The sequence below is a fragment of the Malaya genurostris genome, chromosome 2, assembly GCF_030247185.1.
Source record: "Malaya genurostris strain Urasoe2022 chromosome 2, Malgen_1.1, whole genome shotgun sequence".
Classification (NCBI taxonomy): Eukaryota; Metazoa; Arthropoda; class Insecta; order Diptera; family Culicidae; genus Malaya; species Malaya genurostris.
In genome coordinates this window covers 28,622,210-28,636,752 of record NC_080571.1, presented here as the reverse complement: position 1 = coordinate 28,636,752, position 14,543 = coordinate 28,622,210, and the positions used below count along the sequence as shown (strand labels likewise).

Here is a 14,543-nt window from a genome sequence, read left to right as displayed (position 1 = left end):
TCCTTTTTTCCTTTTCCTTTTTCCTTTTTCTCCTATTTCTTATTTTTTTCCCCTATTTCTCTTTCCTCTTTTTAACTTTTCCTTTTCCCTTTTTCACTTTTCCTTTTCCCTTTTTCACTTTTCCTTTTCCCTTTTTCACTTTTCCTTTTCCCTTTTTCACTTTTCCTTTTCCCTTTTCCCTTTTCCCTTTTCCCTTTTCCCTTTTCCCTTTTCCCTTTTCCCTTTTCCCTTTTCCCTTTTCCCTTTTCCCTTTTCCCTTTTCCCTTTTCCCTTTTCCCTTTTCCCTTTTCCCTTTTCCCTTTTCCCTTTTCCCTTTTCCCTTTTCCCTTTTCCCTTTTCCCTTTTCCCTTTTCCCTTTTCCCTTTTCCTTTTTCCCTTTTCCTTTTTCCCTTTTCCCTTTTCCCTTTTCCCTTTTCCTTCTTCCTTCTTCCCTTTTCCCTTTTCCCTTTTCCCTTTTCCCTTTTCCCTTTTCTCTTTTCCCTTTTCCCTTTTCCCTTTTCTCTTTCCCCTTTTCCCTTTTCTCTTTTCCCTTTTCTCTTTTCCCTTTTCCCTTTTCCCTTTTTCCTTTTCCCTTTTCACTTTTCCCTTTTCCCTTTTTTCTTTTCCCTTTTTCCTTTTCCCTTTTCACTTTTCCCTTTTCCCTTTTTTCTTTTCCCTTTTCCCTTTTTTACCTCTTTCCTTTTTTACCTCTTCCCTTTTTCCTTCTCCCTTATCTCTTATCATGTATCTCTTTTCCTTCTAGCCTCTTCCCTTTTCTATTTTTCCTTTTCCTATTTCTCTTTTCCCTCAATTTTCTTTCTTTTTCAGTGTTTAGCATCAAGCTATAGTATTAGAAAAGTTCGCGTTCCAAACCTTTTCTATCACCACTACCAGATGAATAGTTTTGAGGTTTAGTATGCCGTTCACAAAGTATTGGTCAATGGTTCCGATGTGGCTGACAACGCACTAATATCCATTGGTAAACTATCTAAAGATTTTAGAAGGAACTAGAAAAAGTTCATGGACAGCATCTAACACAGATCTATTTCATGACTGATACTAAACTCACATCACAAATATGATCTGTATCTAACGGGGAATACAGTTTGGAAAATTGGCATGTGCCGCGAAAATGTTACCGCAGAGACGGGACTCGCCTAAGGAGTGTATCGAAAATAAGCTATCCACAAATTTTTCTTTCAAATTATGATAAAAAATGATATTTTATTCAAACGATTTTTCGAACTTTTGATCCATGATTTTTCGAAGTGTGGCATCGCATTTTTTGGACGATTGAGGCCAAATTATTTTGAACTCCTACATGTTCCTAGGTGCCTTACCAGTCTTCTTGAAGACCCTCTTCACGATTGCCCAGTAGCGTTCGATGGGTCGAAGCTGAGGCCAATTTGGTGGATTGATATTTTTCTCAACAAAATTTATAGTCTTTTCCATAAGTCAATTGAGAGTGGTTTTGGAATAGCGAGCCGACGCTAAATCCTGCCAAAACAGTGGAGGTGTACTATGCTTGTTATATAAAAGCAGCAATCTCTTCTGGAGACACTCAGATCGATAGATTTCTGCATTTATAGTTCCGGTAGTGTAAAAAATGGTTGACTTCAAACCACAGGAACATAATGCTTGCCATATCAGTACCTTTCGACCGAATTTCTCCTCTTGAATCGACCTGTACGCATCGCTCACATCTTCCCCAACGACGACAGTAAAGTATTGTGGATCTGGAATGGTTTTTAAGTCCTCTTTTACATAAGTCTCATCGTCCATCAAAACGCATGCATCCGGACCCTACAAAAGACGCGAATACAATTTCCGGGCCCTTGTTGCTGCTCGCTTCTTCTGTTTTACACTTTGTTTCGAGATTTTCTGCTTCTTGTAGGTCTTCAGGTGATTTCGCCTTTTGATACGCTGGATCATTCCGACACTAGTTCCTGCTTTTTTGATCAAATCACGTATTGGCATTGATTTGTTCTTCATGATTAGAGATACCACTTTCTGGTCCAGTTTCGGGTTGGAAGAACCGGGTTTTCTGCCTCTTCATGGTAGCTCACCCAAAGAATAGTGTTCCCCAAACTTATTAATGATGGTTTTAACACTGGCATGATGAATTCTAAACCGCTTCGCCAATTTTCGTATAGTAATACCCTTCTCACTTATCCATGTGTCCAGAACCCTAATTTTCACTTCCTTTTCAATACGCGACATTTTGAAACGCAGAATTTCAACCGCACAAACAAGTAAACAAACGAAAGCTGACAGCCAAACGCACAGCATGCTGTGGTCTGAGCATAAAAAACCATCACAAATACATGCGTACAACACAAATGTATGTGGATGGCATATTTTCGATACACTCCTGAAATAGCAATGTTCACTTTTCACTTGTTCAATCAACGATTGAAAACTTCTAAAATTACCCGTTAGACAACAAAAATCTTCACAAATAAGAGATGACAGTTTGCATTTAATTCACTTAATTGCGCTTTGTTTTCATCTCATTTCGTATCGCAAAGTTGCCAAGTTTTCTCATGATGCTATGAAAAAAAATTCTTTTCTTCTTCAGATTAAGATGTTTAGATTAGATTGTTCTTCAAGGTTTGCCATAAATAATTCACATAAAAACGGGGAGAGCGGATTACCCATTGGTGCCCCTTGTAAGGAGTGTATCGAAAAGTAGTTAGCAACATTGATTATTGAATAAAAAAGGGAAAAAAACATATTTTGACATCAGTTTTCCATATATTGTAGAAAAAATACATTTTTATGCATTTCACAGATTATAATGAAGAAAATCCTAGTTTCTGTGAAACGCTCGCACTTTGGACTTGACATTCTTCATTAAATTCTGCACAGTTACTTTTGTGACTTTCCTGGTGGCAGCTGTCCAGTTTTTTTTTTTGAACTCCTGCATGTTTTGGGACACTATACCTTCCTTCCGAAAGTGCCGCTTGACAATTTCCCAATACCTTTCAATTGGTCGAAGATCCGGGCAGTTCGATGGGTTGATGTCCTTTTCCATGAATTGTACATTATCTTTTGACAACCACTGTAGAACGGAATTGGCGTAGTGGACTGAAGCCAAATCCCGCCAGAAGAGATGAGCCTTATGCTTTCTGTACAGGGGCAGCATTCTCTTCTTCAAACATTCTTCCTCGTACATCTTGGCGTTAATTGTGCCCTTCGTGAAGAAAATCGACGACCGCAAACCACAGGTACAAATTGCTTGCCAGACTAACAGCTTCTGTCCAAACTTTTCCATCGCCACCGTGGTGTCAGCGTCGTTCAGGTCCTGGTACACCGATTTCGTATAATATTGCGGTCCGGGCAGCGCTCGAGAGTCTTCCTTGGCGTAGGTTTCGTCGTCGATCAGGATGCATCCGTCTTTATGCTGTAGAATCCGGTTATACAGTTTTCGCGCTCTTGTCGCTGTACCAGGGACTTTTTCGACACCTTCTGTTTCTTGTACGTTTTCAGGAAGCTCCGAACTTTGATCCGTTGAATCATCCCGATGCTGGTGTTGAACTGCTTGGTCAAGTCCCGCGTCGACGCCGATGGGTTTTTCCTGATGTACTCAACCACTTTTAAGTCCCGGCCGGGCTGGCTGGGACCCGTTTTCCTACCGGATCGGGGCAAATCCTTCATGGAAAGGGTCTTACCGAACTTCTCGATAATATTTTTGACTCTGGTGTGGTGCACTTTCACGCGTTTTGCAATTTCGTTGTACTCGACATCACTTTTTAAGCACCAAGTGTGCAGAATTTTCTTTCGCGTTTCCGGATCAATCCGACTCATCAATGAAACGTTAAACCGTACCGAAACCAATCGATTGCGCAGCTGTTATTGACATGTAAACAACCATGTCACCGCAAAACACGCTACAAAAAATTAAGCCATCTCAGAGTAATAACTGTTTGAATGTTGCTAACTACTTATCGATACACTCCTTAATTGTTTATTAAATTCCCCTTTGAATTTGAGATAATTTACATTCATCCAAAGCCGGGTTAGAGTAAGATAAGACCGTACTTTGCATTTCCATAAACTACTACTACTTTGTTGAAGTAACCAATCTTCCAACAGATTGATTGAGTCCTTAACCGGGACACTTGGGAATAAGGCGGTTACATCGAAAGATACCATCATTTCGTCATCTTCGATTTCGCCTGAATTCTGAAGTTGAGTAGCGAATGTGTGTTAGGAACTGATTTACTGAAGAATTTTTTTGGCATAGATTGGAATTGTTTTACGAGCCATTTGGAGATTTTTTGGGTTGGGGCCCCTACTGAAGAAATGATTCCCCTTATTCCGTTACCAGGTTCATGAACCTTTGGTAGTCCTTTTATTTTGGATAAAGAAGGATTAGAAACTTTGAGACTACTGATTTTTTTTTTTATTCAATAATATAATATAATATTAAGGCACACTGCTTAAGCTAAGAGACTACTGATATTGATATCGAAGTTTGGGTTGCATTCATAAAGGGTTTAATCTACTTTTTTAATAATATCTGGAAGGGGGTCGGCTCTTTGTTTCCTATAAGGGCCATCATTGATTTTTTGGAATATCAGATTGTCATAATCTTGTTTGTCCATAATTACCACTTTGTTTCTCCTATCAGCCTTAACATAAAATACAGGCTTTTCCCGCAATTGTTTCACTAGTTCTTTATCACCCATATTTTGTTGATTTTGCAATGAAGTTTTTTTCAATTATATCAGCTACAATAGTTCTGGCATCATTAATTTGAGAAAAAGGAAGATTACAGCTATTTAGGACTGTTTCCACGTCTATAATAACTTGTTCGAGGTTTACTTTAGAAAAAATTGCATAGTTTCCCCCAAGATTTAGAAGTTTTGTTTGTTCGTTGGTAAAATTCTGAGATGACCGACTGATAAGGAAGTCTTTTGAAAACTGTACCGGAGGTTTTTGGAGTTTTTGAAACGTAAATTTTCGAATTTCTTGTGAAGAAGAATTCGTTTGCGCTTAGATTCGCAATGCTCTGCAAATTTAACTTTGCTTAGAAAAACTTCGAAACCTTGAGGATATTGTTTCGCTAATTTTAAATGAATATTAAAACATTCCAAAGTTTTCGCGTTCAGAATGCTAAACAATTTTTTAGTTTTCTCTTTCAGAATTTCGTGTTGAATTTTATTTTGAATATTTTAAGAAAAAGATCTCCCACCCTTTACCTTGCAGCATGTGGAAGTTAATCCAAATCTACTGCATTTTTTCAAAAATGCAATGTCTCTCGTTATTCCCACAATTTTCTTTCTTAACCTAATAAACCTATTAGACTCAATTGGCTTGGTAACCATTGTCACTAAATTTCTGTTTGAGCTGTTAGTAGAATATTCTCACTAATAGTACTGTACTTATAAAACCGATACACTGAAGAAGGATGCAAATAACATTCCGAAATACGTATCTGTATTATAACGTTTGATACACTTTCGTGAAAATAGTGACTGTGAAAATATTGACTTTGTGAGAGTATAATGACGTGACATAGTGGAATTAAACGGTACCACAACAGTACTATTAGTATGTTACTGCAATCGATCAATTCACAATAACGATTAGCACATAAAGCTTGCTTCATTTAGAATTGGAACAAACTTTTGCTCATATTGTGGCGCTCCTGGTGGACGGATTTGGAAGCTCTTGGCGCCCACGTGTCGGGAATTTTGTCAGCTTCACGTATGATTTTTGACATTCCGCGAATCGACTGTACTTTGTAAACAATCAACATGGAAGCCGAAAGAAGGAAAAAAAATTGTGCACAGTTATTTGGAAAATCCATTGTGGTCTGCATCTAGGCTAGCTAAACAGCCCAGAAATACCGTATGGCGCGTTATCAAACGGTATAAGGAAACATTGACGACGATCCGGAAGCCTCAAGCCGATCGTCGGAGTCGAACTGGCGACCGGAAATTGCGTGGTAAGATTTTGAAGACGATTAAGAGGAATCCTAATCTGTCGGACCGTGATTTGGCCAGAAAATTCGGTGCTGCCCATAGTACCGTGAGGAGAACTCGACTCCGGGAAGGAATCAAGTCGTATCGAGCTAGCAAACAGCCAAATCGGACCATGAAACAGAATAGTGTGGTCAAAATTCGTGCTCGGAAACTATATGACCAGGTGCTGACCAAGTTCAACGGGTGTCTTCTGATGGACGATGAAACCTGTGTCAAGGCTGACTTCGGTCAAATCCCAGGTCAAAAATTTTACTTGGCAACGGCTCGGGGGGATGTTCCAGCCAAATTTAAATTTGTTTTTGCCGACAAATTTGCAAGAAAATTTATGATTTGGCCGGGCATTTGCAGCTGCGGCAAAAAAACGAAAGTTTTCGTTACAAATAAGACAATGACATCGGAACTATACCAAAAAGAGTGTCTCCAAAAACGAATTTTGCCGTTCATTCGATCCCACGACCATCCTGTAATGTTTTGGCCAGATTTGGCAAGCTGTCATTACAGCAAAGCCGTTTAAGAATGGTATGCAGAGAAAGTGGTCCAGTTTGTTCCGAAAAACCTTAACCCACTCAACTGCCCCCAGTTCCGCCCTATTGAGAAATACTGGGCAATCATGAAGAGGAGACTCAAGGCAAAGGGAAACGTTGTCAAAGACATCAATCAGATGACGACCTGGTGGAATAAAATATCTAAAACGATGGACGAAGAAGGTGTGCGCCGCCTAGTGAGCCGTGTTACAGGAAAAATTCGAGAATTCCTTCAAAACCGTGACGAATAATTTTATCCGTATTTTTTCTTGAAAGTATGAAGAAAACGCTACATTTGTATAAAAAAAGATCTTGAATACAATAATAAATAACTGAAATACAGGCAATTGTCTTTGTTCCAATTCTATTTGAAGCAAGCTTTACGCATACCTACTCAAAATGGTACCGCAACGTCAAATAAACTTGTTTTCAACTAGTAGCCAAAAGGCATGGCTGTGATGAAAGATTTGTTTGAATTAACAAACGATAACTTATAAATGTCAATTAGTTCGATGTTTATGTTATGAAGAAACATAACTGCCACCTTGTTTGAACCAGTGCAACATTGTTGCAACATAATTTGGGCTTAGTCTTATAAAAACTAGTTAGCGGATTGTTACTTGGGATTTCATGTTACATCCTGTACATAAAAGCTAGCAAATCTTTTGAAAACACAAAGATTTGTTACATTTTTCCATCTAGAACACTCAAATATTTATCCATATATTTCATTTCCGTTCTATAATGAGCTATGACTGTATCTATGAGATCGACGGATATTAGCAAAATACCGACTTGTTTCATACAACATACAATATGCTATACGAAATTAAGCGCATTTCAAATGCAATTAAAACTGGCGCTTTTAATGACTAGCGAAGCGGTGCAAAACTAAGCAGGCGCCTAGCGTCGTTGCGTCGTTAAGATGACTGTCGTCACAGATTACACGGAACGGAAACAATTCCGAAGATAATGAGAATATTACAATCGTTACACCATTCGCTGAGCGCGAGGTAAGATTTTCCACGTTCCGAAAGTGGGCTAAAAATAATTATGATTTGTGGAATAATTTAAATCTACTGACCGACGTTTCGTATTTTCCCAAGTATTGGGGGGAAAAAAACCTACCTTAAACCGCAGTTCTCCGATTGGTGGTTTCGCGTATGGCACTCCCAGGAACGCCAAAATTCCCCGGCCACTGAACGAGTTCAGGAACCGTCCCACCAGAACCCCTCCGTGTGGTAATTCCACCCGTAGCTTCGACGATGTCCTTCCGTACACAAGGTCAAAATCACGACCCAACACCAATACAACCAACACCAGTGCGAACGATCGAAGTTGGCCGATATTTTTACGCATCATCGTTAGCCGCTAATGAATTAGGAATGGAATGGAATTCTCCGGTGATAGGTCACAAATTTGGTTTTCCGAATCGGAAACCGGTTCCCAACAAGCTGATTCACTCGCGCAAGACTACACAATAACCCTTTTATCTTTCTTCAGCCTTCGACGGGTTCCTTGCACCCCAAGCATCCAAATCTGTCAGCCGCACACTTTTATTTACGTCGTTTTTTGCTCTTTCTCTCTCTCTCGCTCTATCGCTGTCTCCTAAACACCGATTCTCCGAAGCTCGCACGTGTTCGCAGCGAAATGACGTCGATCAGTTTCAGTCAACAACAACACCGTCTGAGGGGGGAGCCGAGCTTAGCTGACGTTTTACACCCAACCGACCGATCGATCGATCGACCGCACGATCAAAATTAGACAACCGCTCGAGACGGACTGAGCTTCCAGTGCGGTCGGGGTCTCAGTTTTATATGGGCAATATATTTTTCGATAATTTCGCCTATCCTCGAACCGGGCCCCGGTTGGGGCAGGTCACACGGGATTCTCAATATGAATATGCTAATCCGACGAAAGGATTGAGATTTTTTTTTTATAATCGCATTGCTCAATCTGCGACTGCCATGCCATGCCATGCGGGCTTGTGAGTTCTGAATCTCGCCGAGCAAATCGCATCGCGATCGTGGGCAGGTGTAATAAATCCGGTCGTAATTCACGCAGTCGAACGAGAAGAATTTCTACATGCCCGGTTCGGAACTTACTTGTTTGTTAGTGCTAATTTATGTTTCTAGAATTCAATGAATGGACTCGATGCTGAACTGATGAATTCAGCAAACTTGGGAGCTCTTACGGATTGATCATAGCAGATCGATTGCAACAACTTAGGATGTAAATTACCTCTCGTAAATCTATGTCGCCGCTAGGTTCTTCATACAATGTAAACAACTTGTTTAATTTATCTTTTTCCTGATGTGGGTTATCATTGCGGCTTCATTAGCAAGTTTTTTTAAATTAAAATTTCCTGGTTAATATGCTTCCTTAGCCTGTCAAAACAGTCGTTTTTCCGAAGCCTTCTTGCTCTATCTTTCCTCGCGTCTATTAGATCTGATTTAAGAACTAGTTTTATTCAAGCATACAAAGTTGATCGCGGTCGTCCAATTCTTGCTGTACATTCGATAGCTGATTCTACAAGTAGCAGTTGCCATTCATGGCTCTTACACCGTTCTCACGTTCCGTCTTCCATCTGTGCTCCACCGTAAATGTTTTGCAGCAACTTTTTCATCGAAAGCACTAAGGGTGTGATCAATCTTCGAGGTCTCAGAGATCAACTGGCTTAGTAAGCGTTTTGTAGATAGCGCTTTGGAAAAACTTTACATCATTCGATCGTCTCAAGAATCTTCCAAACGGTTCCAGAAACGGAGGACACAATTCAGGAGCTGAGCCTGAACCGGGAGCAAAACGCAAAATAAACTAGAAGTAGGAGATGTCAGAGACATAACCGCGAGATTAACGTAGACTTATATTTGAGTTTTGTGCAGAGATTTAGAGCTTGCACAGAAAGAACAGGACCAGGATCAAGGAACAAGTACAGGAACAAAAACAGGAATAGATGCAGAATGAACAAGAACAAGTATAGAAAATATAGGAACAAATTGAGAAAGTACAGGAAAAATGCGGAAAGTACAGGATCAAGAAGATGAAGGGTTTTTAAGAGCTACAGGATTTGATTTTAACAAAAAAAAAACGTGATTAATCCACCTAGCAGTGAGATGATACCTTTTTTATCAATACGCATGTGTTTTTGCATGGATATTCTTAGGTGTTTTAGTTCTCATGACATTATTTTAATTATCGTCGTTTTAAACGGCAAATTGAGATTTTAATCACTCATTATCCTGTAATTTCGAATCTGAAAATCGTATCGAATTTCAATCTTAACGTGTGACAATCGATTGAACATTCCATGAGATGTCGAAGTAGGTTCCACTTTAGAGTTTTTCGTCATTATTTATGGTACTTCCAGAGCCGGTATCCAGGAATTAGCATAGCCCAAAATGATTCGAATGGCCATAAATTATTACTCCAAACAATTTACATGAAATTTATAAACTCATCATCTGTAATTCCAGAATCGGTTAAAATTCACCGATTTTGTATGGGACCTTAAGTCCTGTAATATTTGTTTTTGAAGTTCGATTTGGTCTTTTTTGAGAAAATGATTGAGCTTTGAGAATCGATTCGATACTGGAACCGGAATTCTAAAATCGGTGTAGCCGAAATCAGTTAAATTCACCTGAGGAGTGTGTAGACATCTTTGAGAAATTGTAGTGCGAATTAAAATTCGGGGATACATTCCGAATCCAAAAACGAATACCGCTCAAACTGAAATAAATTTATTTGGTAATCGACTATCCAAATCTGCAAACCCGATAAACCTGATTATTTTTGTGAAATGAACATTTTTATACTAATCACCCTGCATTTTCTAAACCAGAAGTCAGATCTGACTAAAAAGTAAGAGGTTTTATAGGATTTTAAGACCTCTCATTTGAATCATAGACGATTCTTAGATTTCATTTGAATCTTAGATCGGTTCAGCCATCTACGAGAAAAATTAATTGCATTATATTTATTTCGTTTCACATATCATCCTGTGGTTCCGCAATATGAAGTCGGATCCAAACGTAATTCAGGAACCTTGTTTGGGAGTATACGACTTTTCATATGAATCTGAGTTTGTAGAAAACGGTTTAACCATCTCCGAGAAAATTGAGTGAAATTATTTGTCACACACGCATTTGCTGATCTCGACGAACTGAGTCGTATGGTATATGGAAGTCATGTTCTTCCAGCATTTATTGCTGTAAATAGTTTAAATCAATATAGTTATGGAATTACTTTCAACTCGATAATGCTGGTATCATCTGGTTTACATATGCCATATTCGAAAGATTATGTTGCCAAAAATGAACCGTGCTAAAATTGGTCCGAGGCAAATTGTCATAAAAAAGGATGCTGTACAGTCTTTTTGGTACTTAGAAACAATTATATGTAACAGTATAAAAAATCGTGTTTCATGTTGCTCCCAAGCATTGCTTTTTCATACAGCGCTCAAAATTCCTTCTACTGGATTAAGGCTTACACAAAAATATCGATATCTCCGTTAAAAATGGACGGATTTTAACAATCTAGAGCTTGTTGGATAGGTATTACCGAGCGAAATCTAAGTCTGGAAACATATTCTGTTTTCAAGGTCAAATGTGACAGATACTGTCAAAAAACTGAAAATGTTGACATAAAACTTACTCAAAAAGTAAACATCCGATCTCAAAACCATTCAATAGCGTTCTGGGTGACGGGGAGACCTTTCATTTGCGACTAGTTTGATCAAAATCGGTCTAGCCATCTCTGAGATCTCGACCTCCTAGTTGACAACACACATACAGACACACACACATACACACACAGACATTTGCTCAGTTCGTTGAGCTGAATCGATTGGTATATGACATTCGGCCCTCCGGGCCTCGGAAAATTTTTCGAAAGTTTGAGCGAATTCTATACCTATTTTTTATATATATAAAAAAAAGGTAAAAACAGAAAAAATGAGAAAATTGATGACATTGGAACGATCAATATAATTTAATGTTTAAAGATGATTTCATGCAAATGTTGGCCGCGGTCCCGCTTTCAATGGCCTATACCAAATATATTATCTATCAATATGCATCACTCTTGCGATTCACGAGGGACATCACAGTAAAGTGCGGTGGCAAAAAAGGTTACTAATACGCTACAATATTTTTATTGGACATATGCCAGTTTTCCCAATCAGTACACTGAACCAAATAACTCTAAATATATGGAATATTTTTCGATATACACTGCACGTAAAAACGGTTTAGAATCGCAATCTGATACTAGCTCAGATGAAAATATTTTGTTTTTATGAAAACCCCTATTTATACAAATATGTGTGAAATGTGCACGGAGAACTAAAAAAATTAAAGACTGTCCCAGAAAGTTTGTACGCAACCAAAAACCGCTGCCATTTCGCAATGGTTAAGAATCTGTCAATTTTTATGGCTGCATCCTGTTGTTTACACTCTTCTCTAACCACTTGTTTATTCGTTTTCATTAGCTTGTTTCAAAATGCGTGGACTTTCAGCAGAACAACGTCGAAAAATTTTGTACAAATGGTGCACAGAACGCGGACTGTCACTGAGAAAGATAGCAAAAATGGAAGGAGTAAGTGAAAAAGCCGTGCGAAATGCAATCAGGAAGTTCGGTGAGGATAACACCTTTGAGGATAAACCGAAAACTGGTCGAAAAAAAGGTACTGCTAACCCTCAGTTGGATAAACGTATACTGAAGGCGTTCGAGCAAAAGAAGGAGGTTTCAGTTCGAGATGTGGCGAAAAAAGTGGGCACTTCGAAGACAAATGTTCTTCGTGCTGAAGAACGTTTGAATCTTCGAACCTATAAGAAGCAGAAATAACCAAAACGTAGTCCGAAACAAGAAGCATCGATCAGGCCAAGGGTTCGAAAGCTGTACAATATGATTCTTGCTGGAAATTTGAACTGCCTAATCATGGACGACGAAACCTATGTGAAACTCGATTACAAATCCTTGCCGGGACCACAATATTATACGGTGCGAGAAGGGCAAGTGTTAAACCAGTCCGAGACATCGATTGAAGTCAAAAAAATTGGTAAGAAAGCTATGGTCTGGCAAGCAATTTGTAGCTGCGGTAAGATTACGAAACCCTTCTTCACCACTGCATCAATGAACAGCGAAATATACATCAAGGAATGTTTACAAAAACGACCTCTACCCATGATTCGAAGCCACATAGATTCTGTTGTCTTCTGGCTAGATCTTGCTTCTTGCCAGTAGTCGAAATCAATGGTAGAATGGTATACTACCAAAAATGTCACTTTCGTCCCAAAAGACATGAATCCACCAAATTGCCCACTACTTCGACCAATTGAGGAATTTTGGGCATTAACGAAGGCACATGTCTCGGCAGCCGAAACCATTCAACAGTTCGAAAAAGGTTTGAAAAAAGTGTCAAAACTTGTCGCCAAGAAGTCTGTACGGAATTCAATGAGGAACGGTCGCAAGAAGGTACGCCAGCTAGTCTACAATGGCTAAGTAGCAAGTGTTGAGAATAATATTCTGTTGTTGTAGTCTAATATTATCAGTATGTTGAATAACTAACACTTGTGAATTATTTACAGCGAAATCAAAGTGCGTCCATATTTTCTGAGACAGTCTTTAATCTTAATGTTAGTTTCCGAACTTCACCAATCATTTCCGAATTATGTACTACGATTTCTTGATTTAAAAAAACACGGTTACGGTTACGGTTTAATAAATAATTAAATAAATGCTTCAAAACAAAACAATTTATTATATGAATAAATCGTAATTCGCCTCAACGAGAGCAATCAATTGAAGTAAAAGTAAAAAGTATACCTTGCGCTGTTGCTTACTGTATTGCACTTATCATACTGTTTTTTAAAAAATTTTCAGTACTAGGCAAACTTTCTATTTGTCGAATTTTGGAATGGTTCGTCTGTTGAATGAAATCGCTTAGTGGATGCACTTTTAATTCATAGACAATTTATAAAAATGACAATATTCTTTTAAATTCTAACATTCCCTGAAAGAAAATATAATGTGCAGCCAATTTAAATTCAATATGATGCAATGAAAAAAATATCGCAATCAAAGTAACTTGTAATACACCGTCCATATCATTTTAATTTTGTTGATATATTCTATATATCAGAAGTGATCCCAAAGATCCCCTTAACACTATTTATAGGCGATATTTACTTTCGTCAGAAAAAAACACATTTAGATAAGAAAATGTTCACACCTCTAATGTGGGCATCATGCTCAATTATTTTTGACATTTCATTTCTGGGTGCACGCTAAACGCAAACTATTAAACATGACTGAACTAATAGCATTTCCTGTCACGAGATGGTGTTACTGTGATGTTTTTTTCGATTTTGTATTGAAATCGTTATAGTGATCCATATTGATATACCTTATGATCAAAAAAGAATCGGAATTTTCATTTTAAAATTCCCGCGCTTGTCCAATCGGTAAACTTTTATTCTCTCAACGTTGGCAATACTTTTATACACATTCTGTCAAATTTTGACGCATATCGTACGATTAGTTTTTGTTTGGCGTCTATACAAAGAAGTTGAAAAATGTTCGTGTGGCGATTTTTATAATGGATGAAAATTTAGAACAACGTGCGTGCATCAAATTTTGTGTTGCAAATGGATTTAAGTGTTCCGAAACGTTGAAAATGTTAGAAAAGGCCTTTGGTGAATCGTGTCTAGGAAATACACAGGCATACGAGTGGTATAAACGCTTCAAAGGTGGTCGTACAAGCTTGGATCATGATGAGATCCCTGGCCGCCCAACAACATCTGTTACTGAAGAACACATTGAATCGGCGAAGCTAATCGTGTTGCAAAATCGTTCTGTACCGATTAGAGAGATTGCTGTGTTGTTGGGCATCTCTTGTGGATCTGCCGAACACATTTTAACTGATGTTTAAGTGACACTAGTAGTTCTTGCAATGCTTCTGGCTGGTTTTCACTCCACGTATCCATTCAATCAGAAATGAGCTTTGTCGCTGAACACAATTTTTCGATAAAAAAGTGGATCTTTCTCCAATTTT

The 14,543-nt window shown here is 38.5% G+C and overlaps 1 protein-coding gene across 1 annotated transcript in view; it reads right to left on the bottom strand.

Annotated features, from left to right (window-relative positions):
- The window catches only part of LOC131432606 (carboxylic ester hydrolase), a 78,276-nt gene extending 69,995 nt beyond the window's left edge, over positions 1–8,281 (bottom strand). Inside the window, exon 1 of the mRNA XM_058598971.1 lies at positions 7,622–8,281. Within this exon, the coding sequence (XP_058454954.1) occupies positions 7,622–7,855 (234 nt within the window). The 5' untranslated portion in view covers positions 7,856–8,281. The remainder of the gene's footprint in view (positions 1–7,621) is intronic.
- Between the last annotated feature and the right edge of the window lie 6,262 nt (positions 8,282–14,543).